At 40.8% G+C, this 14,367-nt stretch overlaps 1 protein-coding gene across 7 annotated transcripts in view; it reads left to right on the top strand.

Moving 5' to 3' along the window:
- Positions 1 to 14,367, top strand: part of Myo1b (myosin IB) — a 164,922-nt gene that overhangs the window by 124,790 nt on the left and 25,765 nt on the right. For all 7 annotated transcript variants that reach the window (XM_021198945.2, XM_021198943.2, XM_021198942.2 and 4 more), the window contains exons 14-18: positions 5,856 to 5,960; positions 8,254 to 8,316; positions 10,535 to 10,735; positions 11,973 to 12,199; positions 14,104 to 14,304. In XM_021198945.2, the coding sequence (XP_021054604.1) occupies positions 5,856 to 5,960; positions 8,254 to 8,316; positions 10,535 to 10,735; positions 11,973 to 12,199; positions 14,104 to 14,304 (797 nt within the window). The remainder of the gene's footprint in view (positions 1 to 5,855; positions 5,961 to 8,253; positions 8,317 to 10,534; positions 10,736 to 11,972; positions 12,200 to 14,103; positions 14,305 to 14,367) is intronic.

Raw genomic sequence — 14,367 nt, 5'->3', positions numbered from 1 at the left:
GATAGTGATAGGTACAATTTTTAAATAAGACCTTTGTATAGATGACCCCTTTAATTAATATATGTGGAGTGGATAAATGTATTTAAAAAACGGGCTGTCAGTATAGCATAGCTGCCACCGAGATCTGGTGGGCTGAGTTTGATTCCTGGCTGGCCTGGAACTGTCCATGTAGAGCTGGCTGATCTCAGTTTACAGAGTTCTACCTGCCTCTGTCTCCCAGGTGCCAGGGTTATAGGCTGTCTCGCTGCACCCATTTGCTTTGTTTTCTATTCCCATTCCTATTCCTTGAGAGAGACAGGATCTGTGCATTGTATTTAATAGTTTTCTCTTTTTCTGTCTCAATCTCTCAGTTTAATCATCAGCTAGCATGATTTTACTCATTTGTCTTTATTTTATAAATATGTTTATTTGGAGGCATTTAAAATGAAAATTTGGCTAATAATTTTAGATATGTTTGTCCATTTTTTATTTAAAATTATAAATGTTCTCTTTTTTCTCTTAATAAGTTATTCACAAACTTTTCTCTGATACTGCCTAAGTTTTCTTAGATTTTCAGCAATATTGATTGCGTTACATACGAAAATGTCAGTATTAACCACAGAAAACCCAACTCAGAATTTAAGAGTACTGGAAGCTTCAGTGGGGGGAATAAGTGTAAATAAAGTATTCATAATTCATATCAGTGCAAAATGAGTGGTTCCTTGTCAAAATTGACCACAGGAAGTGAAGATTCTGCCTTTTAGAGCACTGTGTGCTTTACTTTAAAACTGTGCAGTAAGGTCTAGAACATTGCCTAACTGCCCAGTCTTGCCTCAGCGACTACCCTGTCAGTCGCCATGGATGCACTTTTCAGCTGAGCTGGTAGAAGCCTTTCATCTCTCTGGTTCCTCTCCAAACAGAGGGGAAAGTGGGGGCATTAAGCTTTGGGATGATGACACATGGATTTCCTGACAAGCAGTTAGTGCCAGGGGTGGATAAGTTTGCCTTGCTAGCTGCATGTGGTCTAATGTCTGTGTGTAAAACAGATTAACAGAACATAAATGGAGAAAGGTGAAGCTCAAAGGAAGAAACCACTGTAGCTCTACACTCTGGTGGGATAGGAAACCCACATTCCAAAGGAAGAAAAATCACATCCAGGTGCCCCACACAATTACGTTTGAACATTGTTTTAACTCAGAATTTGGTCTTTGATTTCTGAGATATTTTTATAGTTTGTCCATTAAAGAAAAAGTGGGCTAGCCAGGGAGAAAGGGAGGAGGGGGAGGAGGGGTGAATATTATCAAAATGGCTTGTTCATACAAGGTATTCTCAAAGAACAAATAAAATGGAGGGAAAAAAGAAGTAAGTGCTATTACTTAAAAAAAAGTTATATTACACTGAAAAGCAAATTGAACAATGTGAAATCTTCCTTAGGCTTATCTGGAAGGAAGTTATTAAATTGGCAGTTAGTTTACTGGAAAAACTTAATTAAACATTACCATTCACTAGAACCAAGAGGCCTCAGTTTCTGGCCATGTCACATCCTGTACAGCTGAAATATTCTCATCCAGGCCAAGGGCTAAGTTAATTGTACCTCTTGCCCTATTGTGATTATAGAACATGTTTTCCACTTAATTCTGGCTATAGTCAGTACCTTCTATTCTAGTTCCCCTCTGTGCTAGAGAACATATAATTGAGGAAGAAGGTGAATCGAATTTAAAAATGAAAAAGTGACGGTGAGTTAGATATGAATATGATGTGTTATAGTTTTTAAAAATCATAGTTTACTTAAAAGTATTTAAGAAACTATGTTCCTAAATTGCTTTTCTTTAAGCTTACTGTATTTGATTGTTATCTACCTAGAAAAAAAATGTTACATATATGAAGGAAAATTTGTTAATTGTTCAGTTTTATTGATGTTTAGAAGGGAGAAATAGCTAAATTAGCTAATAATAGCTAATATTAAATATTTTTCTTACACATTTTAGAAGTTTTTTTCCCCCTGGTGTTCAGTTTTTAAGAAGTAGTTACTGCTTTGGAGACTTTTTCTGGGCATAGTGGCTTTAAAAAACAATTGTGAATACATACATTCCCTTCTGTCAAAATGGTGATTTTTTTGGTGATACTTGGGGGCTGCCAGAGGCTTTCCATTGCTAGGACGCATTTACAGCAGTGGTTTGTCCGTCCCAGGTCTCTGAAGTGCACCCACAAGGCTGTGGGTTTATCTATAAATGAAGCATTTCATGTGTCATGCCTTCATTCTATAAAGATAAAACCTCACCGAATACATTACATCCAAATGCCAAATGTTTGTCCTCAGATGGAGGGAGGAACAGACATGTAGAAAACATTGACAGTGTATATCATTAATGGCACACTTTGCTTGAACAAATCATGGTCTTTGTAGTTGAACTGCCTGGTTTCCAGAACATAATGTCTGTCCGTAAAAATATACCATCTCCCTATCCTTAATATTCAGGTATGAAGTTGTCTCTTTTCATTTACCTCTTAATTTTACTATTTATAATTTATAAAGATTATAACTTTTTATAATTACATAATTGCCTTTAGAAATACAAGATAGCCTCAACTGCCTCTGTTGCAAAGAAGGTAATATAATAGGCCAATATCTCTGGACATGTCTTTCAAAGCCATGCTGCGTGGAACAGTCGTGGTTGATACTGGGGAGCAGAAGGTAGCTGTGAATCATGCTGTGAGCACAGTCAAATGGTCTCAGAGTCTACAAGACTTTTTAAGAAGCCCTAGTGTTTAAAGTGCTAGTTTGTTCTACCCCTATACAGAGGGTGCTTGGACACACTGTGAAGTAGCATGGAACCTCCTGCTCTCCTGTCTTCCCCACAGCTGTCTGGAAGAGCTTCACTGGAGGGAATCATCCAATACAAGCCCTGAATGTGCTTCTTTGAATAAATTCCTTAATGTCTACACTAGGAGATATGCATGCTATTAGCTTTCATTTTGGACAGTAATTATTGCCCTTGCCATGATGTGTTTTGGAGTGTGTAGAATTCCATCACAGTACATGCTGACTTCCATGTGGGAGAATAAGTTAATTTCCACTTTGATGGTTGGGTATTCTAGTTTTGTTTGGGGGCTTGGGAAGGTGATTTTTATCATTAGAGAGTTCAGTTTTTGTTCTTAGACCATCTCTAGGTGGATACTCTCTCCTTGCCATCTGAAGTGGTTTTGAACAAGGAGGCCGGCATGATTCCACAGAGCACACACAAGCGGATCATGGATGAGAGATTCTTCTGTAACTTGAAGGGTTTTGTCACTCTTCTGTGATCCTCCAAATGCCTTTGTCCCCTACTCTTTGGGTAGATATAGACCTTGACCATACAATGTACATTTTCTTTACACTGATGTTACACTGAATTAAGAAACTCTGAAGCCCTAAGACTTTGGGCTCGTTTTATGATTTATAAGTATTTTGGCCAGCCCCTTTCATCTTGCAGAGTTCCTTAGCAGAGGCTCAGTTGTGATCCCACATGCAGCTTCAGAACCTCTCCATTAAATTGATTGTATCTTTATCTAAGGTTTTCTACCCATTAGAAATATAGTCTTACTGGACGGTGGTGGTGCACACCTTTATTTAATCCCAGCCTTCGGGATGCAGAGGCAGAGAGATCTCTGAATTCAAGGACAACCAGGGCTACATAGAGAAACCTTGTCTCAAAACCTGCCAGCCAACCAACCAAAAACCAAAACAACCCCAGTGTTGCAGGCACCACTTACAGCAGTGAATAACTCTTTGAAAAAAAAAATCTATTGCTAATTAAGAACTGACTGCATTTTGTGTCTGTCCCCTTGCACCAGAATGCAGTAAGTATAAACTGTTTGCAGTGCTGGCCTGTTGCATGTGCCTGTGCTAATAGCTTCTCCGGTTTCTGTGAGTTTTGTAGCCAGTGGTTGCTGACTAATTGTGTGGCTGTGTGCAGAAAAGTATGAAAGATTAACGGCAAATATAGTTTCGCTTGAATTTAACCCATAAGCTGCGTTGTAATCGTGAAGCTTTGCCTTCAGTTTCTTACTTGTTCATGTGTATTTCATAGTCTTGTTTGGAAAGTGCACAGAGCACATCATGTATCCAAGGACACGAGTCATTTTCCTCTCTCTCTCCTCCTCATCAGTGGACACTTGAAACTTTATCATCATTGTGTTGAAATTGCTTCGTCAGCACGGATTCTGCAACAGAAGATTTGCTCTTTATGTTTGTTCCCCATTGGGAGAGGTCTGCTTGTATTAAGCACTCCAGTATTGCTTTTTTAAATTTGTGATCGTGGCATTATAGAAGGGTATATTTTACCAAACTCAAAAGAGCCTGATGTTTCACATATGAAATGACTGTGCTGCTGCCTAAAAGAATAAAGACATCTGGCAGCTACAGTGGATTGACTTTATTTCCTAATAAAAATTGTTAACTGTGGTTTTAAAGAGTTTGTGTGAAAAGGCATCTGGGGAGGTGAAAATGCGTGCTTGCTTCTTTCATAAAAACCTTCAGGATGTTGAGAAACGTCGATGCCTAACTAAACTTAGATCAGTGAGGTCAGTTGGTGATAGTGGGATCCTATGGGTTGTTTACGGCTTGGAGTTAGAACCTTCCTCTGGTCACTGCATTCTGGGTGATTACAAATCCTTAGCAAGATTCCAGACAAGGAAATAGTCAGAGGCACTCTTGGGACGCCCAAGGTAGGACCAAAGTTAATTTTTAAAAATCAGCTTCTAGATACTTGCTTGCTTTTGTCATTTGTAGAGAGATGTAAAGGCCAGTCCTTCTGCTTACACACTGGGAATGATGAGCCTCAGACTGTCCATGCTGAGGTGTTCCTTGTTAGATCAGGCCTGGCCACCGCAGTGGGAGCAGAGTCACGTTTACCAGAGGTGGAGTCTTTGTGTCGTTTTGCCCACTGCCAGTACCTCTTGGCAAAGATGGCATGTAAAAGTGAAGAAGACGAGCTTCGACACCACATCTGTGTCATTCTGGAAGGTTCTCATAAAGCATGTTCCTTCAGCAGACGGGATTTGTACCTCCAGTGTGTTCATTGAGCTCTGTGGATTGTTCAATATTATTTCATCACGGAGCTTCTGTCAGAGAACTGATAGGAGATCATTAATATGAGGCAGAACTTCTGAAGAGGAAGCATGGGAGAAAGCCTGAGAGAGCCGGTTTGGCCTTCTAAGAAGAGAACGATTGTCTCTGACTGAGGGGGATTAGAGTGTCGATGTGAACTTTTGAGAAGAGAACGATTGTCTCTGACTGAGGGGGTGACTTGATGCTTTGATTTCCATGGACTTGTTTAGTGCATTCACTGGCTCTGTATGTGTTCCGTATTTACAAGGTATATTATGGTGTGAATCATAGTGAGCAAGATGGTATGCTTGGCCCTTCCCCTTAAGTAATGTGCAGTCAGATACATATGTGAAGCTGGTCAATACATGTACGTATCTGTGCACACATGTACAAACAGGGCGTTGAGTGAGGGACCTGATTCTGGTTGGAGGTTGAGGTAGGAACACCCGAGAATGAACCATTTGGGAGCTGTTGACAGGGATTATGGATCTCACTGTCTTTACTGAGTTTCAAGGGGAAATTTGAACCACGGATGGGATGCTTCTCTACCATCTAAAACTCCCCATCCTTAAGTACTGCGGCTTCCATGCACACCTCTTTTGTACACTGACTCATGAGCCATTCCCCACGTGCTTGCAAGGCACGTCTGTCCTGGGAGCTTGTGTGGGGCCACAGTCAAGTGTAAAGGGTGCTGGGTGGCATTTTAGATGGGTTGAAGTGTTGAGTGTCTTCCTTAGGGAGAGCTAATGATATGATTATAGTGTATTTCCTTCTTCTTACCACACAGGATAACAGCTTCGAGCAGTTTATTATTAACTATTGTAATGAAAAGCTTCAACAAATCTTCATCGAACTTACCCTCAAAGAAGAGCAAGAGGAATATATTCGGGAGGTAAGGTTGAACCAGCCTAAGAGGTTTCTCCATTATAACTAAAAATCTGTATTTGAAGACCATCTGTATAACCCAGGAGTCTGCTCTAAGTTTAATATTTTATGTCTTCAAATATTTTGTGTGTATGGCGGCTATGCTGTCTGTTCTACTAGTGCTCAGAGCAGTATCTGTTACATAGTAGGTTGTCATTAAATACTAGCTAGTGACCTTCGGTCTCTTAGGTTCCAGTGTAATTATGTAAAATAATACTGTGTTAGGAAAATGGAGATGAATAAATAAATTAGATGCACACACTGGAATAGCACTGGGACATAACAGGGAATGAGTGATTGACACACACAGCATGGATCGGATGCATCATGCTAAATGAAAGAAACCCGATTCCATCCATCTTAAAGTGACAGAGCTGTATATGGATTGTCCGTAGAAAGCCATCGTCAGTGGTTGCCGGGGCTTTATGACTTTGAATGGTACGACAAGAGAGAATTTGGGAACTGACTGTGGTTGTGGTTGTACGTTATGAATGAGTTGACCCTAAGAACTATATACCAAAAAAATCAGTGTCACTACAGGGAGATTGAGAATTCTTAGAGATTTTGCTCAATCTTAAAAAAATTGATTTTAAAAATTTATAATATAATTTGTACATAACATTTGTTATATGATCACTATATTCTTGCTGTTGTTTAAGGACTATCTCATTTAATGGCATCTTAAATTACCCAGAAATAATTGTTTGTAAAATCCTTTCATCTTCAATTTTAAACCACAAACTTGGTTTTACTCTTTTATATTTTTAAAGTAAACATACACTTTTTGAGTGATTGTTTGCTTATGCCTATATTTGTGTTTGTTTTTTGATTTGCTGTAACATTTTAGGAATACTATTAACTGTTTTCCTTCCTTTTACAAACATTTTAAACATACGGCTATGAGCATGCGCTGGTGCATGCAGAGTCCAGAGGATAACTTGTGGGAATCAGCTGTCTTCTACAGTGTGGATTCCAGGGACTGATTTCAGACTGAGCCATCTTAACATTCCACTCGATTCCATTTTAAAGACAAAATTAGCAGTGTAGTCCAAATGAACTTAAAACTCAAGATAATCCTGTCTCAGCCTAAGATGGATAGTTAGATAGACAGGCAGACATATAAATGTAGGTAGATGAATAGATAGGTATGTAGGTAGGTAGGTAGATAGATAGATAGATAGAGCAAAATTTGTTTTCCACGAGTGCACATTAATACATGGGGATGCTCAGATACTTGTTTTTAGACAGGTATCTCACTATGTAGCCAAAGATATCCCAAATACAGGATCCATCTGCCTTACTCTTTGAGCACCAATGTGACGAGCATGCATTCCTGCGTGTATTTTTCTAATAGAATTGCTAGCCCCCAGCGGCTTGGTGAAACAACCCATTAAACCAAACTGTTAGCATTTCTTTTTGTTTGTTTGTTTTAGAATGGCCATTTTACTTCAGAAAAGTTTTGTGCTTTTCTGGCAACTTTCTGGTAATATAAATATCCTAAAAGTCAAGAATCATTCTCTTCCTGTCTTCTCATCTTACAGAGACTGCCAGGAAGTTAATGTATGGATAACTTGAAATACTTCTGAGAGCATATAAGCAGAGTTTATTATATGAATTGCATTTCTTCTAAGAAAACTAATGTCTGTGCCTAGAGATGCAGGTTAGGCAGACAGAGAAGGAAGGCAGTTCGCCTCACTGGTTTGGGTCTAGAGCTAGTGTTGGAGGCTCTGTGGGTAGGTTTCCCATGGTGTGTTCTGTGGAGGAAATACTTTCTCCCCATACTGGGCTGTTTTTACACATGAAATAGTTAACTGAGCTAGAAATTAGCATTAATTCTAAAATTACTTTTGCCTCGTGATGACAAAAACTCTAGACCTTAGTTGCTGGGATCAAGTTCTGCCTTATTTCCTTATAAACATCATAAGTATATACAGAGCAATATTGACCCAAGGGCCTGTTGAGTAAATATTTGGCTTAGAGCCCACAAAGTGCATGGGAAACAGTGACAGATGGGAGAGTGGAATGGGAAGCAGCCTTGGGGCAGGTCAAGGGCCGTTGCTTCAGTCGGTTCATGTCAGTGGTGGACTGCTGTGTTGAAGCTTCTGGAACTGGAAGATGATGTTGACAGCTCTGGTTCTGTAAAGAGAGAACTTCGGATTGAGAGTGAAATGGGGGGGTGGGGGAGTGCAAGGAGCAGTTCATTTTCGGATGGCACTGCGGCATTGCCGTATACATTTGATTTTGTTCGGTTTTGTTTTTAGGACATAGAATGGACTCACATTGACTACTTCAACAATGCTATCATTTGTGACCTAATAGAAAATGTGAGTACTTCGGTATTAAAGGAATTTTTAGTAGTATAATTAACCTTGTACCCATGATCTCACTGCCTTTTTACACTAAGCATCCATATTTTACATTTTCTCTTGTGATGGGAACTACTGTGTTTGAAGACTTTATGGTCATCCTATGTACTCATTCTTCACTCTTGAGTGACTGCATGGACAGCTTTTATTATAGTACTTAGCCAGGACGCCCTGGTATTGTTACCCTGTCATAGCCCTTTTAGGACCTCTTGGCCACAAGCGTTTGTGTACTGTGTGTGCTGACTAGAACAGACACTTAGGGGTTGGCACATCAATGTGCCCATTTCATGCCTACAGTCCAGTGCTGCTGTACCACTGAGTTTAAGGTAAAGAGAGGGAAGAGGCACAAACCTCTGAGTTGGATTAGCAGGTCATTTCTGGCCTCGCTTTGATTCAGAGGATGTGTACGAGAGGATGCTGTGAGTGTGGCCAAGAACCTGGAATTTTTCAGAGTGTGTGCGAGTTTGAAAAGAATAAAAATGGGGAAAATTACTGGACAATTTTTTTAGGAAGCTGTTTGATTGTAAGTTTTTGGTTTGGGGCCATGGTATAGTTTCTTGTACTGAGTTCCCCTTCGGAAGCCACATTTACGTGGAAACAGGAAAGCCCTTTGCTCGCTGTGGGGTCGGTTGCTTGTAGTTGTCACCTTGATGTAGTTGTTTCAGACAGTGTGCATGCTTATTTCTCCTGCCAGGAGATGTGTGCTGTGTTTCCAGAATACCCTCTTGCTCTTGAGTGTTGAACAAACATGCTGTGCTCAAATCAGCTCTTGTGGAAATTACAGGATTGGCTAGTGTTTTCCTATCAATATGCAAGATACTCTCGAAAACATGAACTTTGATTTACTTGATCATGGAAAGCAATAAATCATCCAAATCATCACTCCTCCATGATAAAAAATAAACTTTATTTTGGAAACTTTGGCCAGCATTAGGAGGGGAGCGTTGTCAATCTACATAAAGAATTCCAAGCTCTTGCCTCAAATCCAGAAATCATACATTTCCTGAAATTTCTTTTTTCCAAGCAAATTTTGTTACCCGAGGACTCTGCTGTGGTAGGTTTCACTATCCTGATGAGATGCTTTCCTCACAAACAGCAGGTTCTTGATTATTTCTCTTAAAGGAGAGAAATGCAGTGCACTTAAGTATACCCACTTATCTCATAGAAAGTCCCTTGTACAAATGATTGAAGAAACTCGTGTTCATGGAAGAGCCCAGAGCTCAAAGGAAGTGCTTCCTTCCAGCGCCAGTGAACAACATGTCTATTCTGGGGATGTAGTGAACATACTTGAGAGCCTGCTCTTCCCTTGGGTTTTGTGTGGAATGAGTAAATGTTGGTCAGAGGAGCTCATAGCCTTCTGAGGACAGGGCCTTTGCCTTGGTGGAAGTGGGAGGGGTTAAGGGTCAGTGGCTTGGATTGTTTCTGGAATTGCAACTTAGGGGCCTTGGGGACAGTCACAGGAAGAGCACTGCCTTTGTTAGCAAAGTAAAAGATTCCTGATTTCTGGTTCAGTCTAGGGCTGGCCTTTCTTGAAATAAATATGATCAGAGAGTCTGAGCACACAAGTAAAGTTTCACTCATATTTAATACTCCTTTAGATATTTTATGTTGAACAAGAGTTTTATTCTAAAATGGTTTTGAACAGCACTTGATTGCATGACCATGAGAACAACATCCTGAAACGCAGCACCACTCCCCTCCCCCAAAACCCAGCTTTACTCTGAATCTGTGAACAGTCTGGTACCATGAGACGAATGTGTTTCCTTAGCTGTGAAGCAAATAGAAGCCAAGAAGTGGAGCCAGGATTAGTAGCCTGTCATAGACACCATTCTACCATGTTGGCGTCTGACTCCGTTTGGGTTTTGGATTTGAGGCCCATGCACACTTTTCTGACAGTGTGAACTTCCTTTGTATTGAGGGTGAGGTGACTCTGGGTCCTGTCAGGGAAGGAGACACAAAGGCAGATAGATACTCCAACCCCAACACATCTGAGTCACTCTGGAAAGGAGCTGCCTTCTGTGGCCTTTGTAATTCTGTTTTCTGTTACGGCTGAACAGAATCTCACATGTAATTATGCCAGTTGTGTTTGATGTTATGATTAGGACTAATTATTAAAGCAGCATAGCAAAGAAGGAAGGAGGAAAGGAAGGAAACACCTTTATTTCTTTCCTCCCAGAACACAAATGGAATCTTGGCCATGCTGGATGAAGAATGCCTGAGACCCGGCACTGTCACAGATGAGACCTTCCTGGAAAAGCTGAACCAAATCTGTGCCACCCACCAGCACTTTGAGAGCAGGATGAGCAAGTGTTCCCGCTTCCTCAACGACACAACCCTGCCCCACAGCTGCTTCAGAATCCAGCATTATGCTGGCAAGGTAGAGGGGGGGAGCACCCCAGGCCCACAGTGTTGTTCCCAGGGCTCCTGTGCCTCCTGGGAGAGGGTGTGCTGAACACAGTTACTGTAGGAGACTAGCGAGAGCAGCCAGTGCTCACTGACAATTGAGCCTGGACCACGGTGAGCTACGTCTTGTTAACTAACACAAGAAGACGGAAAACAAACCAGCGGTCTTAATGAACACTACAAAGTGTCTTTATGTCATTTTATTATTTTTAGCTCTTAAGCTGTTCTACCAAAAAATACTGATAAAGGGTTGGTAAATTGTGCCAGAAGAAAGGCCTACTACTGTAAGGTTTTAAATGCATAAACCATTGAGCAAAAATCAACAGTTCATCAGTTGAAATTTTGAGAGACACTGGGGAAAATACCTAGTTAAAAATTCTTTTCCTCTGTATTTGAGGAAGTTGATCTCATTAAAACAGCTTGAATAGCAGGCTAATTTTTATTCAAAAGGATTACTGATTGGAGTTAATGCTATCTTTATCAATGTGAATGGAAGCTTCACAGGAGAATTCCTTAGCTGTGCATTTATTGAAAATGAGATAATCTTGGATTGCTTTGATTTCAGGACGCCTTTTGCTTTGCTTCATTGGCCCATAGTATTAAAAGCTACATTCCGGCTCAGATTCTCTGTTGTTTAGGATATCTGTGAAAATGCCCATGTTATCTGTTTTCGAACCCTTTCTACTTTGAAACAGACTAGACTGGCATGTGAGAAAAACAAAATTTAATTCTCAAATACACTCAGACATATACCTATACCAAAAACTATCTAACATGCTGGGGCAGTGGTGGCGCACGCCTTTAATCCTAGCACTTGGGAGGCAGAGGCAGGCGGATTTCTGAGTTCGTAGGACAGCCTGGTCTACAAAGTGAGTTCCAGGACAGCCAGGGCTACACAGAGAACAACAGAAAAACAACCAACCAAAAAAAAAAAAAAAAAAAAAAAAAAGACCTAACATTCTTTAAAAATGTTATGTTACCATTTTTTGGAGTTTATTCTTACAAATGCTGAAGGACATTTTAGACTTTATTTTTATTCCTTTTGCATATTCAAGAGATGGAACTCAAAGCTGGAAGCAAACTTAGTATCAGTGTGTGACAAGGGTACTGAGATTTCTGATGTTGGAGGAGGCTGGGTGGCGTCATTCTTTGACACTGTCCTGTGCCGTGAGCCAGCAGTGAGTCCCATGTGCTGTCATTGTCACTCACAGGTGCTCTACCAGGTGGAAGGATTTGTTGACAAGAACAATGACCTTCTGTACCGGGACCTGTCTCAAGCCATGTGGAAGGCTGGCCACACCCTCATCAAGTCTCTGTTCCCTGAAGGAAATCCTACAAAGGTCAACCTGAAAAGACCTCCTACCGCAGGGTCCCAGTTCAAGGCGTCTGTGGCCACACTGATGAAAAACCTGCAGACCAAGAACCCGAACTACATCAGGTGCTTCTGAGACTTGAGTCCATATCTAAGATCCCTTCATGAAGCCTCTAGTGTCACTGGTTTGGTTGCTGTTGTTTTGTTTTGCTTTGTTTTTCCAGATTCTAAGGTCATCTTAGATGTGATTTGCTTGGGATTTAGGAAGGTTCAACTAGGGTTAGAATTTATAGAGTGTGCTTGATCTCAAAGCAGTAGGAGATTTGCTATCTGATCAGGTCCTTGCCCTTGGAATTTCAGTTAGGGAGAAACCAGCGTGAATATCATTTTTTTTGTATGTGTGTATCATTTACACAATATTTGTATCTAGAAACACAAATAAGCACATCACCTTGCCTCGATTTACTCGTTAGAGCACATATTGGGAGAAAATCTCATTTCTTGAAAATTGGTCTTTGATCATTTGCTTTCCTTGGTCTTGGTTGAATAGAGTTTCTGCATTTTCTTGAGGCGCCATTTACATGAAGTGATACGCACAGATTTGAGGTGAACAGTTCAGTTAGTTTATAATCGTGATGTTGACCTTGGCGCCATCACCTTGGGGAATGCTTCGTTGTCTGGTTTTTTATGTGTTCCCCCAGGTTGTGAGGTAGTCCTCCCAGGCTTGCTGCTAGAATCTTGGCAGCCTGATTTCAGCCATGGTAAACTTACCATTCACCGTCCTTGGTCTCTTTATCAATAACCAATTCAGAGTATGTATAGGAGACTTCAGAGCTTGGTATAGACTTTCCCATTGTTTTGTCTGTTGCCCTTGTTTAATTAATGCATAGAGTAGATTTAAGTAGTAAAAGGAAAAGTATAAAAACATCCGAGACAGAAACAGATAAGATTTAATTGTGTGCAGTGTGTGCTTAAAAAGATCACTTAACAGTTGTATAGCCACAACTCTGGTTGTTTAGTAACAGTCAGTACAGGGGTAGCTGCTGTGTGATCCAAAACTAATAATGACTTCCACAAGTCTGGCATTTATTTCTGTGTAAGGATTTTGTAGTATAAGAGATCTTTGCTAATTAATAGCAAAGTTCCTTGTGTTTTGTGGCTCTGCCATTTCCAAGGTGTATTCTTCTCTGTGTTCAAAGGTGGACGACACTGTGTCATCACCCCCAGCCACTGCTAAGCTGGCCGAGGTCGGCCAAATGGAAGGAAGGAGGAGTAACCTTCTTCCTTTTAAGGACCTCGAGCACATTAGTTCTGCTCTGATGCTAAAATTTGGTCATTATTACTATACCAAGTACTGGCAAAGGAGGCTGGGGATACAGTCCTTCCTAAGCAACAAAGAGCTCTGTTACAAAGAAACAAAGGCCAGGATTGCATAGTGTGGTTTGTCTTCTATGGCCTTATCACCATTCATATGTACGTATGTGTGTTAGCCCATTCCTATCTGAGTCTGAATTCCCCAGAACCCACATAAAAACAGCTGGCCACAGCAGGAGCTGCCCAGCATCCCTGTGCTGAGGAGTCAGGGTCCTCCCAGAGTCATTGGCCTGCCACTCTAGCTGAGTGGCTGGGCTCAGGGCGAATGAATATATGCACACACATACATAGATACACCCATAATCTTAAAGGGTTCCTTATTCCTGTCTTCTGTGTGGGTCCCCACCTCACAGAGGAAACTGCAGTACTGATTCAGGTTATGCAGTGTATATCATTTTCAAACTTCTTTCATTCAACAAAATGTCATTGACAATCATCAGTGCCACTGAATCTCTTAATCGTTCTTTTTTTTTTTTTTAATTGCAATGTACACGGTATTGTATTTATTCTTAGTTTACTATGAAATCATTTGAAACAATTGGAAATGATTTGGTTTTCCAAGGATGGTATATGGCTTCTGTGGAATGATGAGACGCACATCACTGGGTACGATTCGTTGGCAGAGTTTAAAACCTAAAATACTTGAAATGTTTTAGGTGCATCAAGCCGAATGATAAGAAGGCAGCTCACATTTTCAATGAGAGTCTCGTGTGCCATCAGATCAGGTACCTGGGTCTTTTGGAGAACGTTCGAGTGAGACGGGCAGGCTATGCCTTCAGGCAGGCCTATGAACCTTGCCTGGAAAGATACAAGATGCTTTGCAAACAAACGTGGCCTCACTGGAAGGGACCAGCAAGGTAAGGGACTCTCTGGCTCCTGCCATCATCAGCTTTTAAAGTATCCGTGTAGTATTGTGCTTT

This window comes from Mus pahari, chromosome 5, assembly GCF_900095145.1.
Source record: "Mus pahari chromosome 5, PAHARI_EIJ_v1.1, whole genome shotgun sequence".
Taxonomy (NCBI): Eukaryota; Metazoa; Chordata; class Mammalia; order Rodentia; family Muridae; genus Mus; species Mus pahari.
This window is presented reverse-complemented; position numbering and strand designations above follow the sequence as displayed.